Raw genomic sequence first — 24,846 nt, forward strand, 5'->3', positions numbered from 1 at the left:
TATGAATTTAATTCTGTCAGTTTTGGGATAGTTGTTGCTAATTGTTCCCAAAAAGTCAGTAAGAGCTATTTGCCAATATTCATTATCTTTCCATAAGGAAGAAATTTCTTCATTAGTTAAAGGTACTATAATTTCTGCTGGATCTTTTCCAGTCAGCTGGCGAAGTCTTAATTTACCCTTTAAAATCAAATCAGAAATCTTTTCTATATATGTCTTTAACTTTTTATTCTGTTTATGTGGCAGAAATATCCATTCCAATATAGTGTCTTCCCTCTGCATCAGAATTCCAGAAGGGTATTCTCTGGATGGCAAGATAACCAGAATACAGTCTAAATTAAGGTTTATCCGATCTACATGTGCATTCAATATTCTGTTTTCTACCCATTGTAACTCTTTTTCTGCCTCATCAGATAATATTCTAGGACTGTTTAGGTCCTTATCACCTTTAAGGGCCATTTTTAAATGCTTTAAGTCATGTCCTTCTACACCAATAATTGTCTGTAATTGAGAAATTTCCCCTAATAATTTCTGAAGAGAATTAAGAGTTTGATACCGATCTCTCCTAATTTGTACCTTTTGAGGTCTGATTCTCTGTAAGTCTATCTTGTAACCTAAATAGTTAATAGAATTTCCTCTTTGTATCTTTTCTGGTGCAATCTGTAATCCCCAACGAGGCAGAACTTCCTTCACCATTTCAAACATACGTTCCAAAGTTTCCTTATTAGAATCTGATAAAAGAATATCATCCATGTAATGATAAACAAGAGATTGTGGAAATTTCTTACGAATTATTCCCAAAGGTTGCTGTACAAAGTGTTGACACAAAGTAGGGCTATTTAGCATTCCTTGTGGCAAAACTCTCCACTGATATCTCCTAACTGGCTGTGAATTATTAAGAGTTGGTACAGTAAATGCAAATTTTTCTCTATCATTTTCCTGTAACGGTATTGTGAAAAAACAGTCTTTTAGATCAATGACTATGATAGGCCATCCTTTAGGTATTAAGGAAGGTAATGGCATTCCAGGTTGCAGAGAGCCCATTGGTTGAATTACCTTATTTATAGCTCTCAGGTCTGTCAGCATTCTCCACTTACCTGACTTCTTTTTGATGACAAATACAGGAGAATTCCAAGGACTGGTAGATTCCTCTATGTGTCCAGCATCTAGCTGTTCCTGTACTAACTTTTCTAAAGCCTCTAGCTTCTCAGAGGTCATAGGCCATTGTCCTACCCAAACTGGTTCATCTGTAAGCCACTTCAATGGCAGGGCCTTTGGCTCCTCTGAAGGTCCATCATTTGTACCTAGTTTCTGTACAGCATGGATGGTTGGTAACCGTTTTCCATAGCGTCTTACCAGATCTTTTCTACTATCTAAAGATTGTACATAATTTGTATCTGACACTGGAGGAATATTAATCTGAGTATTCCATTGCTGTAAGAGATCACGACCCCAGAGATTTATAGCTATATCTGCCACGTATGGTTTCAGTATCCCTTTCTGTCCTTCCGGTCCAATGCAGACCACTGAGTTAACACTCTGTCGAACTCTAGATAGAGTTCCAATTCCTAAAAATTGTACATTTGCCTCTCTAAGAGGCCATTTCTGAGGCCAAGACTTTTGAGTAATAATAGTTACATCCGCCCCAGTGTCCACTAAGCCAGAAATAACTTTATTATTAATTTTCACTTTTAACTGAGGCCTTTTATCATTAATAGAAGCTTGCCAAAATATGCGTTTCTCATTTTGTCCATTCACACTTGATTCTTCATCACTATTCAAACTACCATCTAGAGCAATATCTTTTTTCACAATATGCAAAGAACTATCTATTGTTCCTGTGAGAGATTGTCTTCCACTGCTATTGGGAATGACCTGACCTTTCTCGATGTGGGGGCCTTCTTGAGGCCCCCCTCGGGGTTTCCCGACCTTAAGGGGTTTCCTTGTATGTCCCTGGTCGATCTACATTCATTGGTCCAGTGTCTGCCCTTACCACACCTTCTACACAATCCAGAAGGCAGTGGCCTTCCATATGAGGCATTATTAGAATTCATTTGTCTACAATTTCTCTTAGTATGTCCCATTTTACCACAGTTGAAACATCTAGGTTCCTGGCGCCTTCGTGGTCTCAAGGGGAAGGCTCTTCCTCCCCAAGGTTCTGGTTCATAGTAGTAGTAACCTCTAGCCTCTTGGTACCTATGTTGACCTCTGTAAGGTGCTTCTCCTTGCCAAGCCCTTACATCCTCACCTCTAGAACTTTTAATTTCCTGTTGCCGTTTTAAACCTTTGGAGATGGCTTCTCCTACCCAAGCTCCAGTATCTTGCACATTATAGTCAATGTTGGCTGCATACAAAACCCATTCTTCTAACAGAGCTGATCTGATCTTTAAAGGCAAAAGGATTCTTTTGCATATAGGGTTTGCATTTTCATAAGCTATTGTATATATAATTGATTTTCTTGTTTCTGGATCTGTTACCTGTAATTCTACTGCCCTAGTTAACCTTTGTAAGAAGTCCTGGAACTGTTCTGTAGGTCCCTGTTTATTCGGTATAAGCTTCTAGACGTTCTCCTGGCTCACGAACCTTATCCCAGGCATTTAATGCTGCTTTCCTGCATAGAGACAGTATATCGTCATCATATTCAGCCTGAACCTGTGGGTCAGCATAAATACCCTGACCAAGAAGCTTATCTAGAGGGGCTTCAAAACCTTCCTTTATGCCCTGACATTCAAGGAGCTTTGCCTCTTCCCTTACCAATGCCTTCCACTGGATTTGGCATGAATTCTCAAGTACAGCTGTTACCAATAGTTCCCAATCTGTGGGTGTCACCCTGTTAAAGGTTGCCCATGAATGTAATAGCTGTTTTACATATGGGCTATGGAGACCATATGAGACAACTGATTCTTTAATATTCTTAAGATCCTTCGGCTGTATAGGTTGCCATTCATAAACCATTCGTCCATGAGGGTGTTTCTTAGAAGCTGGCTTTTCTACCATGGTAGCTGGGTACACTAATGGTACCTTAGAAGAATAGTCACGATACCTGGGTGGAGTGGGTGCCTGGGATTGGAGTGATTCTGCTTCTGAGGCATCCCACTGATCTTTAAGCCTAGCAATGATATCCTTTTGAAAAGTTTCAATCTCCTTAATCATAAAAGATTCCAAGCACGTTAGTGAATCTGTAAATTGCTCTAACTGCTCATCTACACGTTTTTCTAGGTCTTTCATACGATCATCCTTAGACAGCATCTGGATGGCATGGAAACTGCCTTCTAGGTATTGGAGTCTAGATTCCAGGTCATGATTTGCTGATTTTGAGTCCTCAGCAATCGACCGTATGGACCTATGTAATCTGTCAGCCCTGTACTGTAAATTATCTTCCAAACATTCAAATCTAGACTCAAATTTCTGATCTGCTACCTTGGATGCTTCAATAACTGATTGAATGGCATTGTCCAATTCTTCAACCCTATGCTGGGTATTTTGCACCGTTGCATCTAGTTGATGAGTAACATTGCCTATCTGAGTTTCTAGCTGGCTACAGATATTCTTTAGCTGGTCATGGTCTTCTGACAGCCTAGCCTCTAAGGCCTCAGACATGGAGGATCTCTCTGTGTTTATCTTATCATAAATACGCTGTATCTCATCAGACAGCTCTGTCTTTAGTGTATTGGACACAGAGCCAAGCTTATCATCCAATTTCTGTTCCACTTGCTGCACAATTGTGGTCTGACCTAATCTGTTTTCCAAAACCTCATTGCGTAAAGCTGTTATTTCCTGCAAGCAGGTGGTGAGGTTATTTCTGTCCCTGTTCCTGAGTCCTCTGGCTAGTAATACTATTTGTACCAGCAAGCTAACTGCCATGACAGCATATAGGCCAATAATTGGCAAATTAGCATCCTCCTCAAACAGTGAATTCACGTAATAAGCAAAAACATTACCAATTTTAGCAAATGATAAATATTCCGCCATGATTTTACCTGATTTCTACTCCAGATGCAGTAAATATATTTGACCAGCAGGTAGCACAGGCCTTCAGTTATTCCGAGGCGTTTGGCAGCAGTCAGTCAGCAGTGGAGAGAGGTCACAAAGCGGCTGCGCTTATCTTAGAGAGTATACGGCTTTTCGACTGCAGCTTTCCAGCAGCAGCGGCCAGGGGAAGCCTCTGCTGAAAGCCAAAACTTACTCACCTCTAGGCAGCTAGAAACTGGGTAGATGGTTCTGAGTAGCTCAGCTGCAGTGGGTCGGCTGCTAGCCGGGAACGCCTGTGGAGAGAGGGTGCTTTCCGGGCCTAGGCGGCGGGCCCGATGGAACCCACAGCCTGTCCCAAATGGGGTGTGGGTTTCCAAGATCCCGCTTCTGACAACCAGATATAGTAGGAAATTACCAATACGGAGTCAGGTAGAAATACAAGGGTATTTAATAGGGAAAAGCCTTACTTACAGAGCGAACCAGCCAGCCGGTGGTAGTCTGTACAGCAAGCAACAAAGAGAGACCGAAACCGAAAATGCAGACCCCCTACTCACTCTGACCACGCCCTCACAAGCCTGCCCAGGTACTCCTGTAGCCAGCCCCTAAGAAGGCGTGGCTACAGCTTCCCCTACACCTTTCCTTTCCTTTCCTTTCTATATTTTTTCTTTTCTTTCCCTCTTTCTTCCTTTTTCTTTTATTCCAAGACAGAGTCTTACTATGTATTTCTGGCTGTCCTATAACTCACTATGAAAACGAGTCTGGCCTCAAACTCTCAGAGCTCTGCCCTTTTCAGCCTCCTGAGTGCTGGGACTAAACATGTGCCAGTATGACCTGCTCAAGGATGCCTTCCTTTATTACTGCTATTAAACACTGCAACAGAAGGGTTCAGGAAAATTAACAAGACCCCAAAATAAACAGCATCTAGTGTGTGAAGAAAGAAAAAATAAAGTTATCTACATTTGCATATGGCATAGTTTACCCATTAGCAAACAGAAAGATATAGGAAAATTTAGAAATATATTAATAGAAAAGCAATTTATGCTGGAGACGTTGTGGAGAAAGGGGAACACTCCTCCACTGCTGGTGGGAGTGCCAACTCCTACATCCACTTTGGAAATCTGTATGGCGATTCCTTAGGAAAATGGGAATCAATCTACCACAAGATCCAGCAATTCCACTCTTAGTCATATACCCAAAAGAAACATATTTCTACAACAAGGACATCTGTTCAACTATGTTCAAATCATCCTGAGTGAGGTAACCCAGTCACAAAAGACAAGCATGGTATATAGTCACTCATATGTGGATTTTAGACATAGATTAAAGGATTACCAGCCTGCAGCCCAGGCTGCCTGAGAGGCTGGTAAACAAGGAGGACCCTAAGAGAGACATACATGGTCTCCTGGAGAAGGGGAAAAGGACAAGATCTCCTGAGCAAATTGGGAGCATGGGGGAGGGAGGGGGGAACTAGGAGAATGAGAAGGGGAGAAGAGGAGGGGTGAGGAAGACATGATGGGACAGGGATGTTGAGTTGGGGGAAGAACAGAAGAGAGCAAGATAAAAGATAATATATTAGAGGGAGACATTATAAGTTCAAAGAGAAATCAGGCACTAAGGAAATGTCTGGAGAGCTACAAAGATGACACCAACTAACAGTTTAAGCAACAGAGGAGAGGCTACCTTAAATGCCCTTTCCTCATAATGATATTGATGACTAATTCATATGCCATCATATAGCCTTCATCCAGCAGCTGGTGGAAGTAGAAGCAGACACCCACAGCTAAACCTTGCACTGAACTGAAATCCAGATGTAGAGAAGGAGATCGGATGAGCGGTCCTCCTTCTCTGCTAGTCTGGTATGGATACTAGTCTGGTATGGACCATCCATACCAGACTAGTGAAACCCACAGAAACAGCTGACCTGAACAAGGGAGAACTCTTGGTCTCCAGACTGATAGCTGGGGAAACAGCATAGGACCGATCCAGACTCCCTGAATGTGTGTGTCAGTGAGGAGACCTTGGAAATCTATGGGGCCTCTTGTAGTGGATCAGTACTTAATGATACCATAGGAATGGACTTTAGGAGCCTATCCCACATGGGGGGATACTCCCTGAGCTTAGACACAGGGGGTTGGCCTAGGCCCTATCCCAAAGAATATGGCAGACTTTGAAGACTTCCCCCAATGGAAGGCCTCACCCTCCCTGCAAAGCAGAAAGAGTATGGGATAGGTAGAGTGTTAGTTGTGGGTGGGGGCAGGGGAGGAGGGGAGGGAGAGGGACCTGGGATTGACATGTAAAATAAATTTCTTTCTAATGAAAAATAAGAAAAGCAATGACATTTCCCTTGCTTCTAGCACTGTGAAAGCTGCATTTTAATGTTGCTGGCTTAACTGAATATCCACATGTAAATGATAAGTTTAGTGTCTTACCCCTAATCATATGCAAAAATTAACCCAAATGGATAGCAAATATAAATGTAATACCTAAATATATAAAGGTATTATATTCATTTCTACTCTAGTGCCAGATTAAGCAGTGGCTTCTTAATTATAATAATCAGCTAATGAACAAACATTACAAAGGAGAAAAAGTATAAAAATGGAACCCCAATAAAATAAAAACCTGCATTTTAAGAGAAACTCGGTATAAAGCAAAATATGATTTGAACAGTGGAAAAAATTGCACAGTGCTGTGTGTACAAATCAGTTAAGATGATTCTCTGCTCTATGTTTGAAGAAGTCCATTTGAACTGCATAAATGATCTACAACATAAATCAGTATCCATGCCTTATGAAAGAGTGGCATAGAATAAGAAGTCATGAGGACTCTGTAGCCAGCAAGAGCTTTGCCCAAGTAAAAGGGTTAGCATATACATCACCTGTCTTGACTTTTTCTTGGTTTCTTCCTTTATATCTGAAGCGAGAAATCTGATCTTTATTAATTTTGAAAGAACCCACAGCTTTTTGTTTCCTACGGAAACAAAGGTATAACCTCCCCCTCAACAAAACATATTTCCTAACTTCCATTCCAAAGTTAAGGCATCCTTAAAATACATAGGCTGGTTTAATTCAGCAGTTTTTTTCTATAATACAATGTCTCTCAGCAGCTGTTATTTTTTTTTCTCATTAGGTTTAAAAATGTAAAGTTAATAAAGCAGTATATAGGCTCCAACACCCTATGTTAGGGTATTTCCCATCATTAGGTGGCTTGTTCTTTTTATATTACTTTACTCTCACCTTAAAGATTTTGTTAATTTATTTATTTATTTTATTTAATTTTTTATTAGTTCAAATTAGGAACAAGCTTGTTTCACATGTCGATCCCTTCTCCCTCTCCCTCTCCCTCTCCCTCTCCCTCTCCCTCCCCTCCCGCCACCACCACCAGTCCCCCTCTCCAGCCCTACTCCTCTCCTCAGGGAGGGTAGGGCCATTCATGGGGGTTCCCCAAAGCCCACCACATCATCCTGGGCCAGGCCTAGGCCCTCCCCCATGTGTCCAGGCTGAGAGAGCATCCCTTCACATGGGATGGGCTCTCAAATTCCCTTCTTACACCAGGGAAAAATACTGATCCACTACCAAAGGCCCCATAGAGTGCCGAGGCCTCCTCATGGACATCCACATTTAGGGGTCTGGATCAGTCCCATACTGGCCTCCCAGATAGCAGATTGGGGTCCATGTGTTCCCCCATGTTTAGGTCAGCTGTTTCTGTGGGTTTCACCAGCCTGGTCCTGACCTCTTTGCTCTTCATTCCTCCCTCTCTGCAACCGGGTTCCAGAGTTCAGCTCAGTGTTTAGCTGTGGGTGTCTGTCTCTGCTTCCATCAGCCACTGGATGAGGGCTCTAGGATGGCATATAAAGTAGTCATCAGTCTCATTATACGGGAAGGGCATTTAGGGTAGCCTCTCCACCATTGCCTAGATTGTCAGTTGGTGTCATCCTTGTACATCTCTGGAAATCTCCCTAGTGCCAGATCTCTCCTTGGACCTATAATGGCTCCCTCTGTTATGGGATCTCTCATCCTGCTCTCCTCTATTCTTCCCCTGACTCAACCTTTCTGCTCCTTAATTTCCTTCTCTCCCTTCCTCTTCTCTTCCTCCCATTCTGTCAGCTCCCTGTCCCCTACCCTCACGCTCCCAATTAGCTCAGGAGATCCTGACCCTTCCCATTCTCAGGGGTCCATGCATTTTTCTCTTAAAGTTCTTTTTGTTTCCTAGTTGCTTTGGTGATGTGGATTGTAGGCTGGTAATCTTTTGGTCTATGTCTAAAATTCATATATGAGTAAGTGCATACCATGTTTGTCTTTGTGACTGGGTTAACTCACTCCGGATGGTTTCTTCTAGTCCCATCCATTTGCCTTCGAATTTCAAGATTCCATTGCTTTTTTCTGCTGAGTAGTACTCCATTGTACCACATTTTCTCTATCCATTCTTCAATCAAGGGGCATCTAGGTTGCTTCCGGGTTCTGGATATTACCAAAATGCTACTATGAAAATGGTTGAACATATGTCCATGTTGTATGAACATGCATTATATGGGTATATATGCCCAAGAGACGAATTGCTGGATCTTGAGGTAGACTGCTTCCCATTTTTCTGAGCAACCACCATACTGATTTCCAAAGTGGTCTTACAAGTTTGCACTCCAACCAGGAATGGAGGAGTGTTACTTTTTCTCCACATCCTCTCCAGCATAGACTGTCATTGGTGTTTTTTATTTTAGCCATTCTGTCCAGTGTAAGATGGTATCTCAGAGTTGTTTTGAGTTGCATTTCTCTGATGGCTAAAGATTTTGAGCACTTTCTATACAATGGAAAAAAGAAATCATCTTCAACAAATGGTGCTGGCACACCTGGATTCGGATATGCAGACCATTGCAGATAGATCCATATCTATCACCATGCACAAAACTTAAGTCCAAATGGATCAAAGATCTTAACATAAATCCAGCCACACTGAACCTTCTAGAAGAGAAAGAGATACACTTGAATGAATTGGTACAGGAGACTGCTTCCTGAACATAACACCAGTAGCACAGACACTGAGATCTACAATTAATAAATGGGACCTCCTAAAACTGAGAATTTTGTTATTTGTAAGCTATTTTTCTATGACTGTCTCTACCCATTTTCTTTCCATTCTTCAGTACCTAAGCATATTTTCAAGCATACTGTACAGGTTCAGAGTTTTTCTTGGTCTGGAGATGGCTTTCTGTGCACCTGCAGAATTTATTTGACCACATGAACTAAATCTTAAAGGGCTAGGCCATCCACCATGACCAACCCAACAGAAAGAGGCAATTCAACACAGTGAGCACTCACAAGCTTACCAGAGAGACTGCAGTGTCTGTGCATCGTGACACCAGGAAAATGTTCCTTTTGCCCTTCTGTGCATCTGTGGGCTCCTATTGTGTCTCTGCTTAGCACATGTCACTGTCAGGTGGCTCTCCACCTCCCCTTGGGTCCTCCCAGCAGGTCACCCCACTGGTTCTGAGCTAAAGTCATTGATTGCCTTTCCATGAGAACCTAGCCTCACACCTAAGGGCAGCAACCTGCCAGAGAGGCAGCTCTTGCTAGGAAACTGCTTCTGGTTCCTTGTCCAGAACTTTTCTTAGCTTCCTCAGGCCCTATATTCTTGATATATGCACTGCTCATTGGGCACCAATTATAGTTGGACTTCATTTAGACAACAGGATCCCAAATAATGACATGGAGACTTTTTATTTATTATGAAAGCTTGGATATAGCTTAGGCTTGTTCCCCACTAGCTCTCAAAACTTATATTAACCCACTTACATTAATCTACATTCTGCCACAAGTCTCATTACCCCTTTTCAGTACCATATGTCTGCTTCCTCTGCATCTGGCTGAATGAATCCCCTGCCTCAGATATTTTCCCGGAGTTCCTTTATCTGCACAGTAGTCCTGTCTCTCCTCTTCCTGACTTTGGCCTTTCAGCTCTTTATTAAACCAATCAGAAGGTGGCTTAGGCAGCTGAAGAAGGAGAGAAATACGTCTTACAAAAAGATTATCCCAATAGAGGGGCTAAGATGCTACTGGGGATAAGTGGATAGGCTATAAAGAGTGTTAGGAGGCAGTGTGTGGTGTCTTAAACCTGGTGTTCCTAGTACTGTGGTGGTCTCTGGTACCTAAGCTCTGCTTTTTAATAGGGATAAATCATCCTCTCAAGTTGACTTTAAATTTTCCAGCATTTGATCATATCTCATTCTCAGTTCTGTCTTATAAGTGTTTGTACTTCTCCTTTGTGAGCCAATCACAGTCCTGATTTCTACTCAGTGTCTTCCTCCCTCCCCATCTCTCCCTCTTCTGTTTCTCTACCTGCATCCTTAGCCTTCTTGTTTCTTCCCTAATTTCTTTTCTTTTATCTTTTCTCACTAATATAATAATTCTTTTCCACCAAAGTAACCATGGTCATGAAAATAGTGTTCCAAAGAATTCTGATGTGTCTACTAAATATATTCATGTACACATAATTGCTTTAAAACCATGATATATTGGCTATAGGAAAGTGATGAAACCAGGATACTTCAGGCAGTTATATAATATTCTAATTGTTTTATACATTAAATAATTTTTATTGGAAATATCCAATTTCCCACTTTTGCTGTCATTGCTCAATAGTTGTTCTTAGATGTCCAGAGCCTTTTTACTTGCCAGGCAAGGCAAAATTTTGTTGACACTATGTAGTACCTTCCTCAGAGCTGTCTGCATTTCTTTGTTTCTTAGGCTATAAACAATAGGGTTGAGCAGAGGTGTCAGTACTGTATATGTGACAGCCATCAGCATGTCTTCACGGAAGGAGTCACTGTTCTTTGGTATCAAATAGACAAAGCAAGCAAATCCATAGTGCATAGACACAACTGTGAGGTGGGAGGAGCATGTTGAGAAGGCCTTATACCTCCCCTGTGCAGAAGGCATTTTTACAACTAGGGATACTATGAAGACATAAGAAATCATGATTAAAACAAAGCTGCCCACCAGCACAAATGCAGAGAGCATAAAAATAATCATTGCATGATGAACAGTGTAATCACAGGCAAGATGAACCAAGGGAGAAATATCACAGAAAAAGTGCTGGATATTGTTGGAGTCACAGAAAGACAAGTTGAATATGGTGAAGGTGATTCCAAGAGAACAGAGGAATCCAACCACACAAGTAGCCATCACAAGCTGAATGCAGACCTTTTGGGTCATGATGATATGATATTGCAGTGGGCTGTGAATGGCAGTGTATCGGTCATAAGACATTGCAGCCATGATAAAACAGTTGTTGGCAGCCAATCCAAAAAAGAAAAACATCTGTGTGGCACACTCAGGGAGAGAAATGGCCTTGCTTTCTGATAGTAAGTCCACTAACATTCGGGGGAGGATAACCATAGTGGTGCATGTTTCTGAAAAGGACAGAGCAAAGAGGAGAAAGTACATGGGAGTGTGAAGGTTGTGACTGAGCTTGATGGCCACCATGATGGATACATTTGCTAGGATGATGGTCACATGGGAGAAGAGAATCACAATGAAGAGTAGATGCTGCAGTTCTGGGAAACTGGAAAAGCCCCACAAAAGGAACATGGTTACTGTGGTGTGATTGCCCACCCTCCAGGTGGCAGTGATTTTGCTTCAGAATTGAATATGTGCTTGAGGACAAGACTCTGAGATGACTGTGAGGAGCTTCTGTACTGATGCCATCCATTACTTAATCAAGACCACCAAAGTTAGTATAAAACAATTAAATGGAAGAACCTGAAGAGGGGGAGGTAAGGACAGTGAAATAAACCAGCAAATAAAGGTTCTTGCAGCTAAGTCTGATGATATGAGTTCAATCACAAGTACACACATGTTGGAAGGAGAAAACTGAGCCCCCACACATGTAGCATGGCATGTGTTCACACACACACACACACACACACACACACACACACACACACACACACAAACACACACACCATGTATAAGCACATGCACAAATAAATGAATGTATGTGTGTATGCACAAATGTGCCAGGAACCTAATAGTTGAGGGAAATAACTCTATTATCAGAATCTCACATGAGTGAGACCCCAAACATCTTCTTGAATTCTACTCACAAAGCATTCCTTAACACTCTTCTCTCCATTCTGGATCTTCACTGAAGAAAACAAAAACATAAATGTCTCAGTCATTTAATTATGATATACTATGGTTTTCAAATCACATTTCTCATCAGATGATGCCCTGGCCCTCAGGATTGTTCCCTATTAAGGGAATGCACACAGTAAGTGAATAACTTAACTTCAAATTGACATGATTTTTTAAAAATTCTATAGAGGCTGGTGAAGAACTCTGAAGGAAATTTCATTTTTTTTTCAGTATTATCCTGTTACTATTTATGTTCTCCACCACCCAGTGACTCCAGGAATGATTTTTGCAACAATGATCAGGTCAGATGAATAAATGAACTCAATATGTGTAACTTCTACATTCTTATCTTAGTAGTGAAGATAAAGAAATAACAGAATCCCCATAAATAATAAAATTTAGTGTATTAATCCTTTAAGCATAGAATAATTTTTTAAGTGCTTAAGGAGGTTAAGCTCTTGTCCAATGCATAGATGTTATAATGAACTCACTTGAAGTTGACATGATCTGAAAGACACAGTCTCATTCCAGAATTGCAAGTTGTTGTCAGGGTAGTCTGATGAACTTTTGAATTTTTAGAAGAACCCCAAGTGCCTTTTCTAGCTGGTGAAATTAAAAGTTTCTCTTTGCCGTGCAGGCATGGAAAGATGCAACTGACGTTCCTCAGATCAATCTTCTCTAGTCATAATTCTATCTTGTCTGTTCCTTTGGCATGCAATCTATGAAGAAAACATGACAGGAAATTGTCAAGAGGACTCTATACAGAATTTTAACCTCAGCTACTATTAAAGGTGAAGGAGGAGAAGCTGTAAGAAATTTGGGTAGAAAACGAAGGCATGGAAGAGAAATAGAGATAGATGCTAGCTAGAAAATATCCAGTACGATTCACAAAGATTAAATTAAAATGATGAAAGCCAAAATTATATTCTTATATGAAGATTTGTTGTTTCCTATTTGCATTGTGGATTTTGGTACAGAGTATAATTGCAGCCACGCCAGAAAATGGCACATATTTCATACTAACAATATTTCACAAATGTGTTGGGGTTAGATAATGCTATCTCATAGAATCCTCACAAATAATGTAATAAGGTTGACATTTAGATTTACAAGGAGGAGATTTAGGTGTTGAATGTTTAGTTATCTATAAAGGTCATTAATTCATTCAACATATATTAACTAAATGCCCATGAAATTCCAGACATGTAAAATCAAATGAGAAACACAATGTGGAGTCTGTGATATAGCAGTGCATGGCTATTTATTAAATCAAGGGAACCCTCTCCAAGGAGGTGACATTCTAAGATGCAGAGTAGAATGGCAAACTGCATGGAACATATGGGGATTGGCAAAGAGAGTATCAGTGGCATAGGGAACAGTCAATACACAGAGCAACAGATCTATTCATGCAGTCTTCACTTGGATTCTTAGAGCTGGCCTTCAATGGGTTCACCCTACACAGACTTTCTCTGAATATTTCCTGGCCAATTTAGCTCTAAAAGGAAATTGTCTTTTCTGTTCTTACTGATTGAGCTACAGTTTATTCTACATGATCCCCTGTTCCCACTCCTATATAAATGCTCTTAGCTGGGTTTTAGACCCACGTGCATGTAACTCCAGCACTTGGGAGGAGACAAGAAGATCAGAACTTCAAGGGCAGTCTTGGCTACATGGTAAGTCCAAGGCTGGGCTGGACTAAACAAAATCCTGTTTCAGAAACAAACACACTGTAACCTTTTCTGGTACATCTTTAGGTCACAATCCTTACAAGTATTGAATAAAAGATTTTTCTTTCGCATCTTTAATCCTAGTAAGTCCCTTCAACAATTACAGAGATCTGCTGACACCTTGGTCTTTATGTGAAGCCCTCTGGTCTGCTGTTCCACCATCTCTCTCACACAGAATGATTACAGGGGCTTCCTCTTTCCACTCCTGTGGCTTAACTCCTTTTGGCTTTTTAAACGTCATATCTGGACCTATGCTGTGTCTTCATTACAGTTGCTTTTTTTTTTGGTTCCCATTGCCTACAAGGGAGATAGTGCTAATAACTTCCAGTTCTAGTGTTTTGGTTAACAGCTCATATGTCCTCAAAGCTGCTCTACAAACAGATACTGAAATGGCCTTGTTTATGGTGAGGAAACTGCAGTCAGGGAGGTATTTGATTTGCCAAAGGTGATGCAGGTAGTAGGTCTGTCTGGATGGCACATTATAGAAAGGTGTTGAGAGGACAGAGAACAATTTACTTGCCTTGCTGCCTACAAAGCTTCCTCTCCAAACTCACTAGCATGAGTTTGAGGGCTCACCAATCCATCTTCATTTCTTGCCAATCACATATGAGTAACCTGCACTATTTCTAAAATGCCACACATTCTTTCTTGACTCTTCTACTTTACACATTTTTAATTAAAAAAGGATATTTGCCCTCTTGTAGTAAACAAAACAAACAAGCAAAAAATAGCTTTCTTGATAAGACCATTTGAATACCACTTAGGAGCCTTACTAAATCATCTTAGCTATTAGTCTTTTTTCCCACCTCTGGATTAATATAATTTTTATGGTGATGAGAACTTTTCCACAAAATTGATTCTGAAATGAGGCAGAGGTTTGTGTCACCTTTTAGCCTAAATTGAATGAATGTGGTTCTTAAATACTGCTTTTTGAATTACTTAAAAAGAAATGGAAGCCCCATCCCATAGTGTGAAGAAAGCCCTCCACATGTGCTGCATCAGTTTGTTTACTAAGCCCTCCACAATTACATTATTTAATCCATTTTCATGTATTAAAATGTGCACTGAAACGGTTGGCTTCTCTCTTAATGGATTTTTAAAATCCTGTCTTGAAGATGAAGTCATGAGAAAGGGTGCTTTATAAATGCTTGCTTAATTAAATTAATGAATGTGTGCAATAAAAGCAATCAGATACCTCTTAAAATTCCAACTGTGTTACTTAGCATCCAGGAGAAAGGTGTTATCATCATTTCACATTCGAGAGATCTCTATATTTGCTGTAGTATCAATTCCCACTCAAGCTCTGAATAATCTTCCTACAGGCATTTTAGAATTGTTATAAGAGATTATCAAAGTGCTATCCTCCCCCCTCCCTTCTCACACACTCCACACCAAAAGTTTTACAAAATTCCATACCAGGTTAGATGTAGCTTGACAATGTTTCTCAGCAACTTTAGTTGATAGTTTCAATGATAGATGTGGTTACAATGGTTCTTTCATATGTCAGTGGTAGGTTCTGGTGTCCTCATATTATTCAGGTATACCTGACTGGAGAAACAACTATATGATATTATTTCTATTCTTGCCAGTGATCCTGACAACCTCTGAGGGGAAAAGTACTTGTAACACTGGATCTATTATCATCTTGGTTTTACCCAGAGCTAATCCTCTTTATACATGCATCTCTCTTTTTCTTTGAGATTCATACTCATGTATAAACACATTGTCAAAGTTTTCTATACATGGTTGTCTGCTCTACCAAAAATAAAGAACTAATTGTATTGTTAACTGCCAGCTTATCTGTGCATATAATTTCTTTGGTACTTCCTAACAACCGGAAACCACCACAAGCACTTGATCACTAGAATGATATTCTTTAAGCACAAAACTGCTCTGAAGATGCCACCTTGTGACAAAGAAGAATCACTGTCTAGTTTTTAAAAAATAACAAAGTAAATAGGCTGCAGGAAGAATTTAGTCTCACAACACAGGTGTGCCTTGTATCAGGTCTTTGTGATTTTATATGTCTTAGTTCAGGGACAAGTTTTAAGTACTTTCCCTTTTAGAAGCCTGTGATGAATCCCTTATGAATTTGGACTCCACAAAGGGTGATTCTGTGTTCATTTATTGCCGATGGAGCTGAGAAAAATGGACTTTCTAATGAGAATCCTGAGGCCACAGAGGACCACCATCTTGAGAGTCTTGCTTCTAGAGGCAAGCACAGTTGTACTCAATGTCATATGATACGATGCCCATTAAAATTGCTTTTCATCCTCAACAGCGTGGAGAGTTTTCACTTACACTTTTTTTGGTTCTTCTGAATAACAATAGAAGTAATTTAAATTCAATCTAATGAAAATGTATCTCGGAATGTATGTGATTCCCACAGGCATAGTTTGCTTCTTACATGATATCATTTATCTAATTTTAAAATTCTGAAAATTTGCCAAGTCTCTTAGGTCGTTTCCTCCCTATTGACAGGACATTAGACTGAGGTGCTGTGAGAAGCAATTGCCTGGGGAAGCAAAAGGAGCCAGCATAAAGAAACATCATGCAGTGTGACTGTGGTGATTTTTCTCATGGGAGTGATTTTGCTGAAGAGGAAGCCCACCCTTACTCCAGTCCATAGTGATGGCACTCTGACCTTAGTACCCAGAAGAGCTCCCCTTTCCCTGTCTCACCTACTGTCCCCTCAGCATCTTCACTGTCTTCACCATGTGATCCCCAATTGTCTTTCCAGTCTTACTCCAATATCTGCTGTTAATATGAATACTATTGGTGATCCGATTGATGTTCTGTCTTGAATTCTCCATTTCCTTTGCTCTTCTCTGTATTTATTCTTTTTGAAAATTTCATTTTCTATCTAGACAATTTCCATAATACTTGCTAGGAGGCTATAAACCCTCACAAAAAATTGTCCTTTTTATGATTCAAAACAAATCACATTTCATCCAAGAAACTCCAGTTTTGCATGATGTATAACAGAAACAGAACTCACAGTACTTCAGAAAAAAGTCCACAGGCAAATAAGACAATTTATTAGGAAGTTTATCAGGATCTGTCACTTGGGTACCACTGGGTACCAAAACCTTACTGCTAGCACACAGTGGCAGATGCACAGTTGTATATAACAATGATTTGGGGCTCTTACAAGATTGTTTTCCTTTTATTGGTATATGTTCATTACACAAAGCAATAGGTTTTCAAAGAAGTATATTCTTTCAAGCTTATACATTTTGACCGGATTCACCCCATCCTATTCCCTTCCTTTATTCCCCCTTCCCAATTTCTCCTTCCTGCTAGCCTCTCCTCTTTCTCTATTCTCCATTCTCCCAGTCTCCTGTGTTCCTTTTGTAGGTCTATGACAAACTTCAACATTACTTCCTTATAAAAGCCCTAAAGAAATTAGGGATTAAAAGGATACAAGCCAATTTAATAAAGGTGTCATAAGACAAAGCTATAGCCAACGTTGTGTTAAGTGGTATAATTAGAAGAGGTGTACTTTCTCCAGTCCTTGAAGTCCTAGCTTGTACAATTGCACAGGATAAGGAAACATAATACAGATAGGGAAGAGAGAAATAAAATTATCATTATTTGTAGACAAAGTGATCAGACTTGATAGAAAAAACAGAATCACAAAACTTTTAGAACTCGTAAGTACCTTCATCCAAGATCAGCACATAAAGTCAACATATAAAAATCAGTAGATTTTATTCTTTTGTATGTAGTAATATTTAAAAATATTATTGTGGCTCTCATAGACCTTTTTGTCAGCTATTGATGAAATGTTATTTCTTTTGTCCATGAGGACATTAATGTGACATAGTATTTGTTGATTTGCCTATGTCAAAACATCCATGTATCCCTCATAGATGAAATGAACCTAACAGACATCTACAGGATTTTCCATCCAAACATCCATCTAGAGATTGTGAATAAAGTAGCAAGAAGTGGATGAAGAAGTATCTTTTGAATTGGATATAGAGAGGTTTTTTTTGAGAATATGCCTGAGTCACATAACTAGATCATGTGGTAGGTCTATTTCTACCTTTGTGAGGAACATCCACACTGATTTCAATAGTGCCTGAACCAGTTTGCATTCCCACAAACAATGAATAAGTATTCCCCTTCCCCTACATCCATGGCAACATTTTTTGTCATTTTTTTTAACTTTGCTATTCTGACTATGGTAAGATGAAATCACAAAGCAGTTTTGATTTTCGTTTCAGTGATGGCTAAGGATATCGTACAATTTTAAAAGTATTTCTTGGTCATTGCATTTCATCTTTTGAGAACTCTGTTTAGTTCCATGCCCTATATTTAGGTTGTGTTCTTGATATTGTATGCTGAGATCTTTGTGTATTCTAGTTACTCAGCCTCTATCAAATGAACATCTTACAAAGTTTTTTTTCCTTCTATAGCCTGCTTCTTCACAGAAATGGTGTCTGTAGCTGTAAAGAATCCATCAGAATACAGTACCATTCTAAACAGATATACATTTTACCTCAATGCACTCATATCATAAAACAAACAGTACTGGATATTTGGATACATATTAACTTTAACATAATAATAATGGATGACTTCAATATCCCATTTTTTACAAACAGATAGGTCATCCCCACAAAATGCAAGCAGAGAAGTTTTTGATTTAAAGGTGTAGATGAAATGAACCTAACAGACATCTACAGGATTTTCCATCCAAACACTATAGAATGTACATTCTTTTCAGCAATCCATTGAATTTTCTCTATAATACAATCAATAGGACACAAACCAATTGATAACAAATGAAGGAACTTGAAATAACTTCTTGTATTCTGTCTGACCACAAATGATTAAAGCTAGAAATCAACCACAGAACACGCATTAAGTCATGGAGATTGAACAACATATTTTTGAATGATGAGTTTGTGATTGAGGAAACCAAGAAGGAAATTCAAAATTTTCTAGACTTAAGATAAAAGATGTCACCAAATAATGATCTAAGAGAAGAAGCTACCTTAAATGCCCTCCCCTGGTATCAGTCTACCACAGATCCAGCAATTCCACTCCTAGGCATATACCCAAAAGAAGCACATTCATACAACAAGGACATCTGTTCAACGATGTTCATAGCAGCACTATTTGTAATAGCCATAAACTGGAAGCAGCCTAGATGCCCCTCAACTGAAGAATGGATATCAAAAATGTGGTACATTTACACAATGGAGTACTACTCAGTGGAAAAAAAACAATGGAATCTTGAAATTTGCAGGAAAATGGATGGAACTACAAGAAACCATTCTGAGAAAGGTAACCCAATCACAAAAAGACAAACATGATATGTACTCACTCATATGTGGATTTTAGACATATAGTAAAGGATTACCATCCTATAATCCACACTGCCAGAGAAGCTAGTAAACAAGGAGGACCCTAAGAGAGACATACTTGGTCCCCTGGAGAAGGGGAAAGGGTCAAGATCCCCTGAGCAAATTGAGAGCATGGGAAGAGGGGGGATGAAGAGGACATGAGGGAGCAGAAAGTTTGATTCAGGGGAAGAATAGAAGAAAGGATTATGTGATAGGTAGGGTTTTAGTTGGGGGATGGTAGGGGAGGATGGGGGGAGAAGGGAAATGGGATGTCATGCAAAATAATCTTGTTTCTGATTCAAATAAAATATCTGAAAAATGCCCCCCATAATGAGATTGATTCCTAACTTATATACCATCCTATAGCCCTCATGCAGCAGTTGGTGGAAGTAGAAGCAGACACCCACAGATAAACTCTGAACTAAACTGGAATCCAGTTGGAGAGAAGGAGGAGTGATGAGCAAAGGGATCAAGACTAGGCTGGTGAAACTCACAGAAACAGCTGACCTGAACAAGGGAGAGCTCTTGCTCCCCAGACTGGTAGCTGGGAAACCAGCATGGGACTGATCCAGACTGCATGAACATGTGTGTCATTGAGGAGACCTCAGAAATCTCAGGGGTCTCTTGTAGTAGATCAGTACTTATCCCTAGCATAGGTATAGTGGGAAATTACCAATAAGGAGTCAGGTAGAAATATAAGGGTATTTAATAGGGAAAAGCCTTACAGAGCGACCTAGCCAGCCAGCGTGGCAGCAGTCTGTACAGCAAGAAGCAAAGAGAAACCGAAAGAGCAAATGCAGTCACACTACGTTACTCTGACCACGCCCTCACAAGCATGGTCAGGCACACCTGTAGCCAGCCCCTAAGTAGGCATTGCTACAGCTTTCCCTACACATAGGAATGGATTTTGGCAGCCCATTCCACATAGAGGGATACTCCCTGAGCCTAGACACACAGGGTTGGGCCAAGGCCCTATTCCAAAGGATATGACAGACACTTAAAACCCTCTATGGAAGCCCTGACCCTCTCTGGGGAGCAGAAATGGTATGGGATAGGCAGGGTGTTAGTTGGAGGGCAGGGTAGGAGGGGAGGGAGAAGGAACTGGGATTGACATGTAAGACAATCTTTTTTCTAATTCAAATAAAAAATGGAGAAAAAAAGAAAACAAAATCCGTGGGATACAATAAAAGGAGTTCTAAGAAGCAAACTGATAAATCCTTATGTTTAAAAACCAGCAATATCAAGCAATTTTACAGTTTATTTGATCTCTTAAAGTTTCATGGTATTCATTTGTAAAATGAAGCAAGCATTTTGTTTAGATTTATTTCAAGGGATTTTTTAGTCCCTTGTGAATGGTATTTTCCCTTATCCTTGTTTGTATAAAGAAAGCTATGTTTATCATTTGTATAAAGAAGGCTACTGATTTTTGTGTTTTTAAGCTAATTTTGTCACCTACTAATTTCCCAAATGTGTTTATCAGTTATAGGAATTTACTAGTGGAGGCATTAGAGGATTTTATAGGTAGAATCACATCAACAGAGGACAGTTTGACTCTTTCCCTCCCTATTTGTATCTCCTTTCTTTCTTTTTCAATGCTCTAGATAAGACTTCAAGCACTACATTAAACAGAAGAGAAGATAATAGACATTCTTGTCTTGTGCCTGGTTTTAGTGTGAATGATTTAAGTTTATCTCCATTTAACATGATGTTGCTTGTAGGCTTGCAGTATATTGTCTTTATTAGGTTGAAGTGGGTTTCCTGTAACCTTACACTCCCTGGTACTTTTATCATGAAGGGAAGTTGGAGTTTTCCAAAGGCTTATTATTCATGTAATCTGTGGTTTGTGTCATTTAGTTTATTTATGTGAAAGGCTATATTTATTGATTTGCATATGATGAAACATCCCTACATCTCAAGAATGAAGTTAACTTGATCAGTGAGGATAATCTTTTTAATAATTTCTTGAGTTTAATTTGCAAGTTGTTTTTTGAGAATTTTTGTGTCTGCATTTATAAGAGATATCAGCCTATAATTATAGGTCTTTATCTGATTTGGGCATCAGGATAATATTGGCTCCATAAAAAGAATTTGGGAATATTTCTTCATTTGCTACTTTACAGAATAAGAAAAAATAACATAGATCACTCAAATAAATAACTTAATGGTGCATATTAAGGCCTTGGTAAAACATGAACAAGTCAAACCAAAATCAGTATATGGAAAGATAATTGAGACCAAACAAGAAATTAATCAAATGGAAATTAAAAGGCAATAAAAGAACTAATGAAACAAAGAATTGGTTCTTCAAAAGGATAAACAAGACATCAGATTTTACCCAAAGTATCCCAAATAGGGTGAGAAAACCCAACTTAATAAAATTAGAGATGAAAAGTGAGACATTACAACTGATATCAATGAAATTCAGAAAACTGAAGGAAAATCCTTGAAACCTTGCATTCCATTTAACTGGAAAATTGAAAAGAAATGGACAAATTTCTAGATGACTGTGAGATACCAAATTTAAGATAAGATACATAAGCTATTGTGTAAAGAGCAGCAAAATTGGTAGGCCATTGTGTTTGTTTCCTATATAAGACTACATGGGCTTAGTTCATGGAAGTGAAAAGTGTAAATTTAAAGTACCTTATTAACTAACTCTGTCTGTCATGTAAAAAAGGCATCCCAAACACAAGAAATTCAATTAAGACAGCTATTACAATGGAGAAATGGAGTGAAGTGTACATAGTTTAAGGGAAGTTAGGGATAAAGATCAAAAGGGTTTGTCCCTGGAAAGTACTTAAGAAGTCAGTCAGCTTCGTAAGCAATGGCCAGTGATGATAGGCATAGTTAGTTTAAGGATCTTGGCCTAAAAGCAGGAGTGGGAAGACCAGAAGTAAGGTGGGAAATTCAAGTCATCCATGAGGAATTTAAATCCTGACAACAGCAGTAGTTCAGATCCTGTATTGTACATGTAAATCCACAGACTGTGATAGCATGCACAAGATCTGTGCAAGCTCAAGCCAGACAAAATCCTGGCATGAACAGGGAAATATGTGTGGATCCCCACCCATCACTGAAGTCTTCTGAGAGAATGAAAGCCAATTTTCTTTAAGGGTGTGATCCTATACACCAATAGATGCCTACACAATACACACAATTTTATGGGAAACACAAATTGACTTGATGGGTTTTTTAAAAATAACACAAAGCTGCGTGTATAGGAAGGGGTAGTGTTGATACGGAAGAAGATGGGGTGAACACGATCAAAATATATTATAAAATTCTTAAAGAATTAATAAGAGTAATTATTTTTAAAAGTTAAAGATAGCAAATAAAAGAAAGCCAATGATATCCTTTTGAATATGCATCTGAGTACTTGCTAATCTAAAATACTATGATACACACAAAACTGTTAGTCTGTCAGACGATTTGTTATATTTCTTGTAATTAACAAATGAAAGTGTGCTTGTACTTAAAAAATAAGAACAAGGATTGACTGGATCCTTGAAGAGTATTTGTATTTGTGTGAAACAAATTGCTCAATAGTCACTATAGAATATAATAATGGTCCCTGGTGTATTCCAAGTTGCATGTGACTCTAGACTCACCAGAGAGATTCCCTAATGAAAAAAAAAACAATAAAAGACACCTTAGAGCTGTACAACTATAACAACTTTGGGTTTCTGTCTGAAATCTGGATTGATTCTCATTTTTATGAGGTGAGATTTAGGCTTTTGTGAATTAGTCTGGTTTATTGATTTCCCTTTGCTGTTTGAAAATATTGTATATGTACTCTTAAAAATTGTGTCTTGTTTAATGGACAGACATTGTAAATCATGTAATTAGCTAAGGAACTTTTTATGCATTGGCCATCAGAACTGAAAATCTAACCTATTTTCTTTCCATTACAAGATATCCAACTCAATTGAGGAATAGCTACAAAATGAATAAATCAAATTCAACCTAGAGACTCACATTCTCTTCATTACTATATAACAGTCTTAGGTAAATTATTGGGCATTTTCCAAATTAGCTTCCTTATCAGTAAGTTTGGAATAATAAAAATACTTAAATAATTTATGGATATTTGAATAGAATTAGATATAAACTGGTAATTCTGTGCCCACCATCTAGTAAGCATAGCATAAATGTTAGCTGCTACTCAGGCTCTAGTGTCCCATCCTAGACACACATATTATTTTTTTGCTATACCAAGACATTTTAAATATTCTCAAAAATTTCATTTTTTATCCTTGCAACTAATTCATATTTTTGAAACATGATTCCTGTTGTTTCAGCTAAAATAATTTTTAATGTATAGAATTCATTACACACAAACATATAATCATTGAAACACAATTCTTAGTACAAAATAAAACTCTAAGTTTGATTTTTAATAATCTATTTGTTTGTAATACCTTCCATGAACTAGTGAGAATGATATATTTATAAATCCCTTCCTGTAATGTCTCCATTGCAGCTTTGTTCTGGAAGCAGCTACACTGTCCCATGGCTTTCCTAAAGGATGGGAACCACACTACTTCGACAGAGTTCATTTTATTGGGCCTAACAAATGACCCAGTCCTTAGGGTCATCCTATTCTTTATAATCCTGTGCATCTACCTGGTGACTGTGTCTGGGAACCTCAGCACCATCCTTCTCATCAGAGTCTCTTCCCAGCTTCATCATCCCATGTACTTTTTTCTCAGCCACTTGGCTTTTGCTGACATAGGCTACTCATCTTCTGTCACACCCAATATGCTTGTCAACTTCCTGGTGGAAAGAAACACAATCTCCTACATTGGCTGTGCCATCCAGCTTGGTTCAGTTGTCTTCTTTGGATCAACTGAGTGTTTCATTCTGGCTGCCATGGCTTATGATCGTTTCATGGCAATCTGCAACCCACTGCTTTATTCAACAAAAATGTCCTCACAAGTCTGTGTCCAGTTGCTCCTAGTTGCTTACATAGGTGGTTTTCTTAACACTTGGTCTTTTACTATATGTTTCTATTCATTAGTCTTCTGTGGATCCAATAGAGTCAATCACTTTTTCTGTGATTTTGCCCCATTAGTAGAACTATCCTGTTCTGATGTCAGTGTCTCTGCTGTTGTTCCCTCATTCACAGCTGGATCCATCATTGTAGTGACAGTGTTTGTCATAGCCATCTCCTACATTTACATCCTTATCACCATCCTGAAGATGCGCTCCACTGAGGGCCGCCACAAGGCTTTCTCCACCTGCACCTCCCACCTCACTGCGGTCACTCTGTTCTATGGCACCATCACATTCATTTATGTGATGCCCAAATCCAGCTACTCCACAGACCAGAACAAGGTGGTGTCTGTGTTCTACATGGTGGTGATCCCCATGTTGAACCCCCTCATCTACAGTTTGAGGAATAATGAGATTAAGGGTGCTCTGAAGAAACAGTTAGGCAGAAAAATATTTTCTTAAAGACATAAGTTATTCTGTGGGATGTATTATTATAATAATACACACAAACTCTAAGATTAAATCTATTTTCTTTTGAACTCTTTAATATGCCAACATTCTTTACTGCCTCAAGACTGCTTCACAAGAAGTAACTCTGCCTACAGTGTGCTTTTCTCTTCAACTAAGAAATAACAAGTCACAGAAATTAACACATCCATCATCTCACTGCTTTTT

The 24,846-nt window shown here is 39.2% G+C and overlaps 2 protein-coding genes across 2 annotated transcripts; one reads left to right on the forward strand and one right to left on the reverse strand.

Moving 5' to 3' along the window:
- Positions 1–10,610: 10,610 nt before the first annotated feature.
- Positions 10,611–14,066, reverse strand: LOC100757388 (olfactory receptor 10T2). The gene is made up of 2 exons (XM_027405019.2): positions 13,930–14,066; positions 10,611–11,598 (listed from the first exon to the last, which is right to left on the reverse strand). Exons 1-2 carry the CDS (start codon positions 14,064–14,066, stop codon positions 10,611–10,613), a joined length of 1,125 nt encoding a protein of 374 aa, XP_027260820.2.
- A 9,622-nt stretch (positions 14,067–23,688) lies between these two features.
- On the forward strand, positions 23,689–24,633 carry LOC100757095 (olfactory receptor 478). Its single transcript, XM_027405018.1, has one exon. It carries the CDS (start codon positions 23,689–23,691, stop codon positions 24,631–24,633), a length of 945 nt encoding a protein of 314 aa, XP_027260819.1.
- Positions 24,634–24,846: the final 213 nt, after the last annotated feature.

Source organism: Cricetulus griseus, chromosome 3, assembly GCF_003668045.3.
Source record: "Cricetulus griseus strain 17A/GY chromosome 3, alternate assembly CriGri-PICRH-1.0, whole genome shotgun sequence".
In the NCBI taxonomy this organism is placed as follows: Eukaryota; Metazoa; Chordata; class Mammalia; order Rodentia; family Cricetidae; genus Cricetulus; species Cricetulus griseus.

Coding starts and splice junctions, on each gene's coding strand:
- LOC100757388 (XM_027405019.2), bottom strand. CDS start 14,066: ATGACGTTTAAAAAGCCAAAAGGAGTTAAGCCACAGGAGTGGAAAGAG. Junction 11,599..13,929: donor CAAGGTGTCAGCAGATCTCT/GTAATTGTTGAA, acceptor TCAATTCTGAAG/CAAAATCACTGCCACCTGGA.
- LOC100757095 (XM_027405018.1), top strand. CDS start 23,689: ATGGCTTTCCTAAAGGATGGGAACCACACTACTTCGACAGAGTTCATT.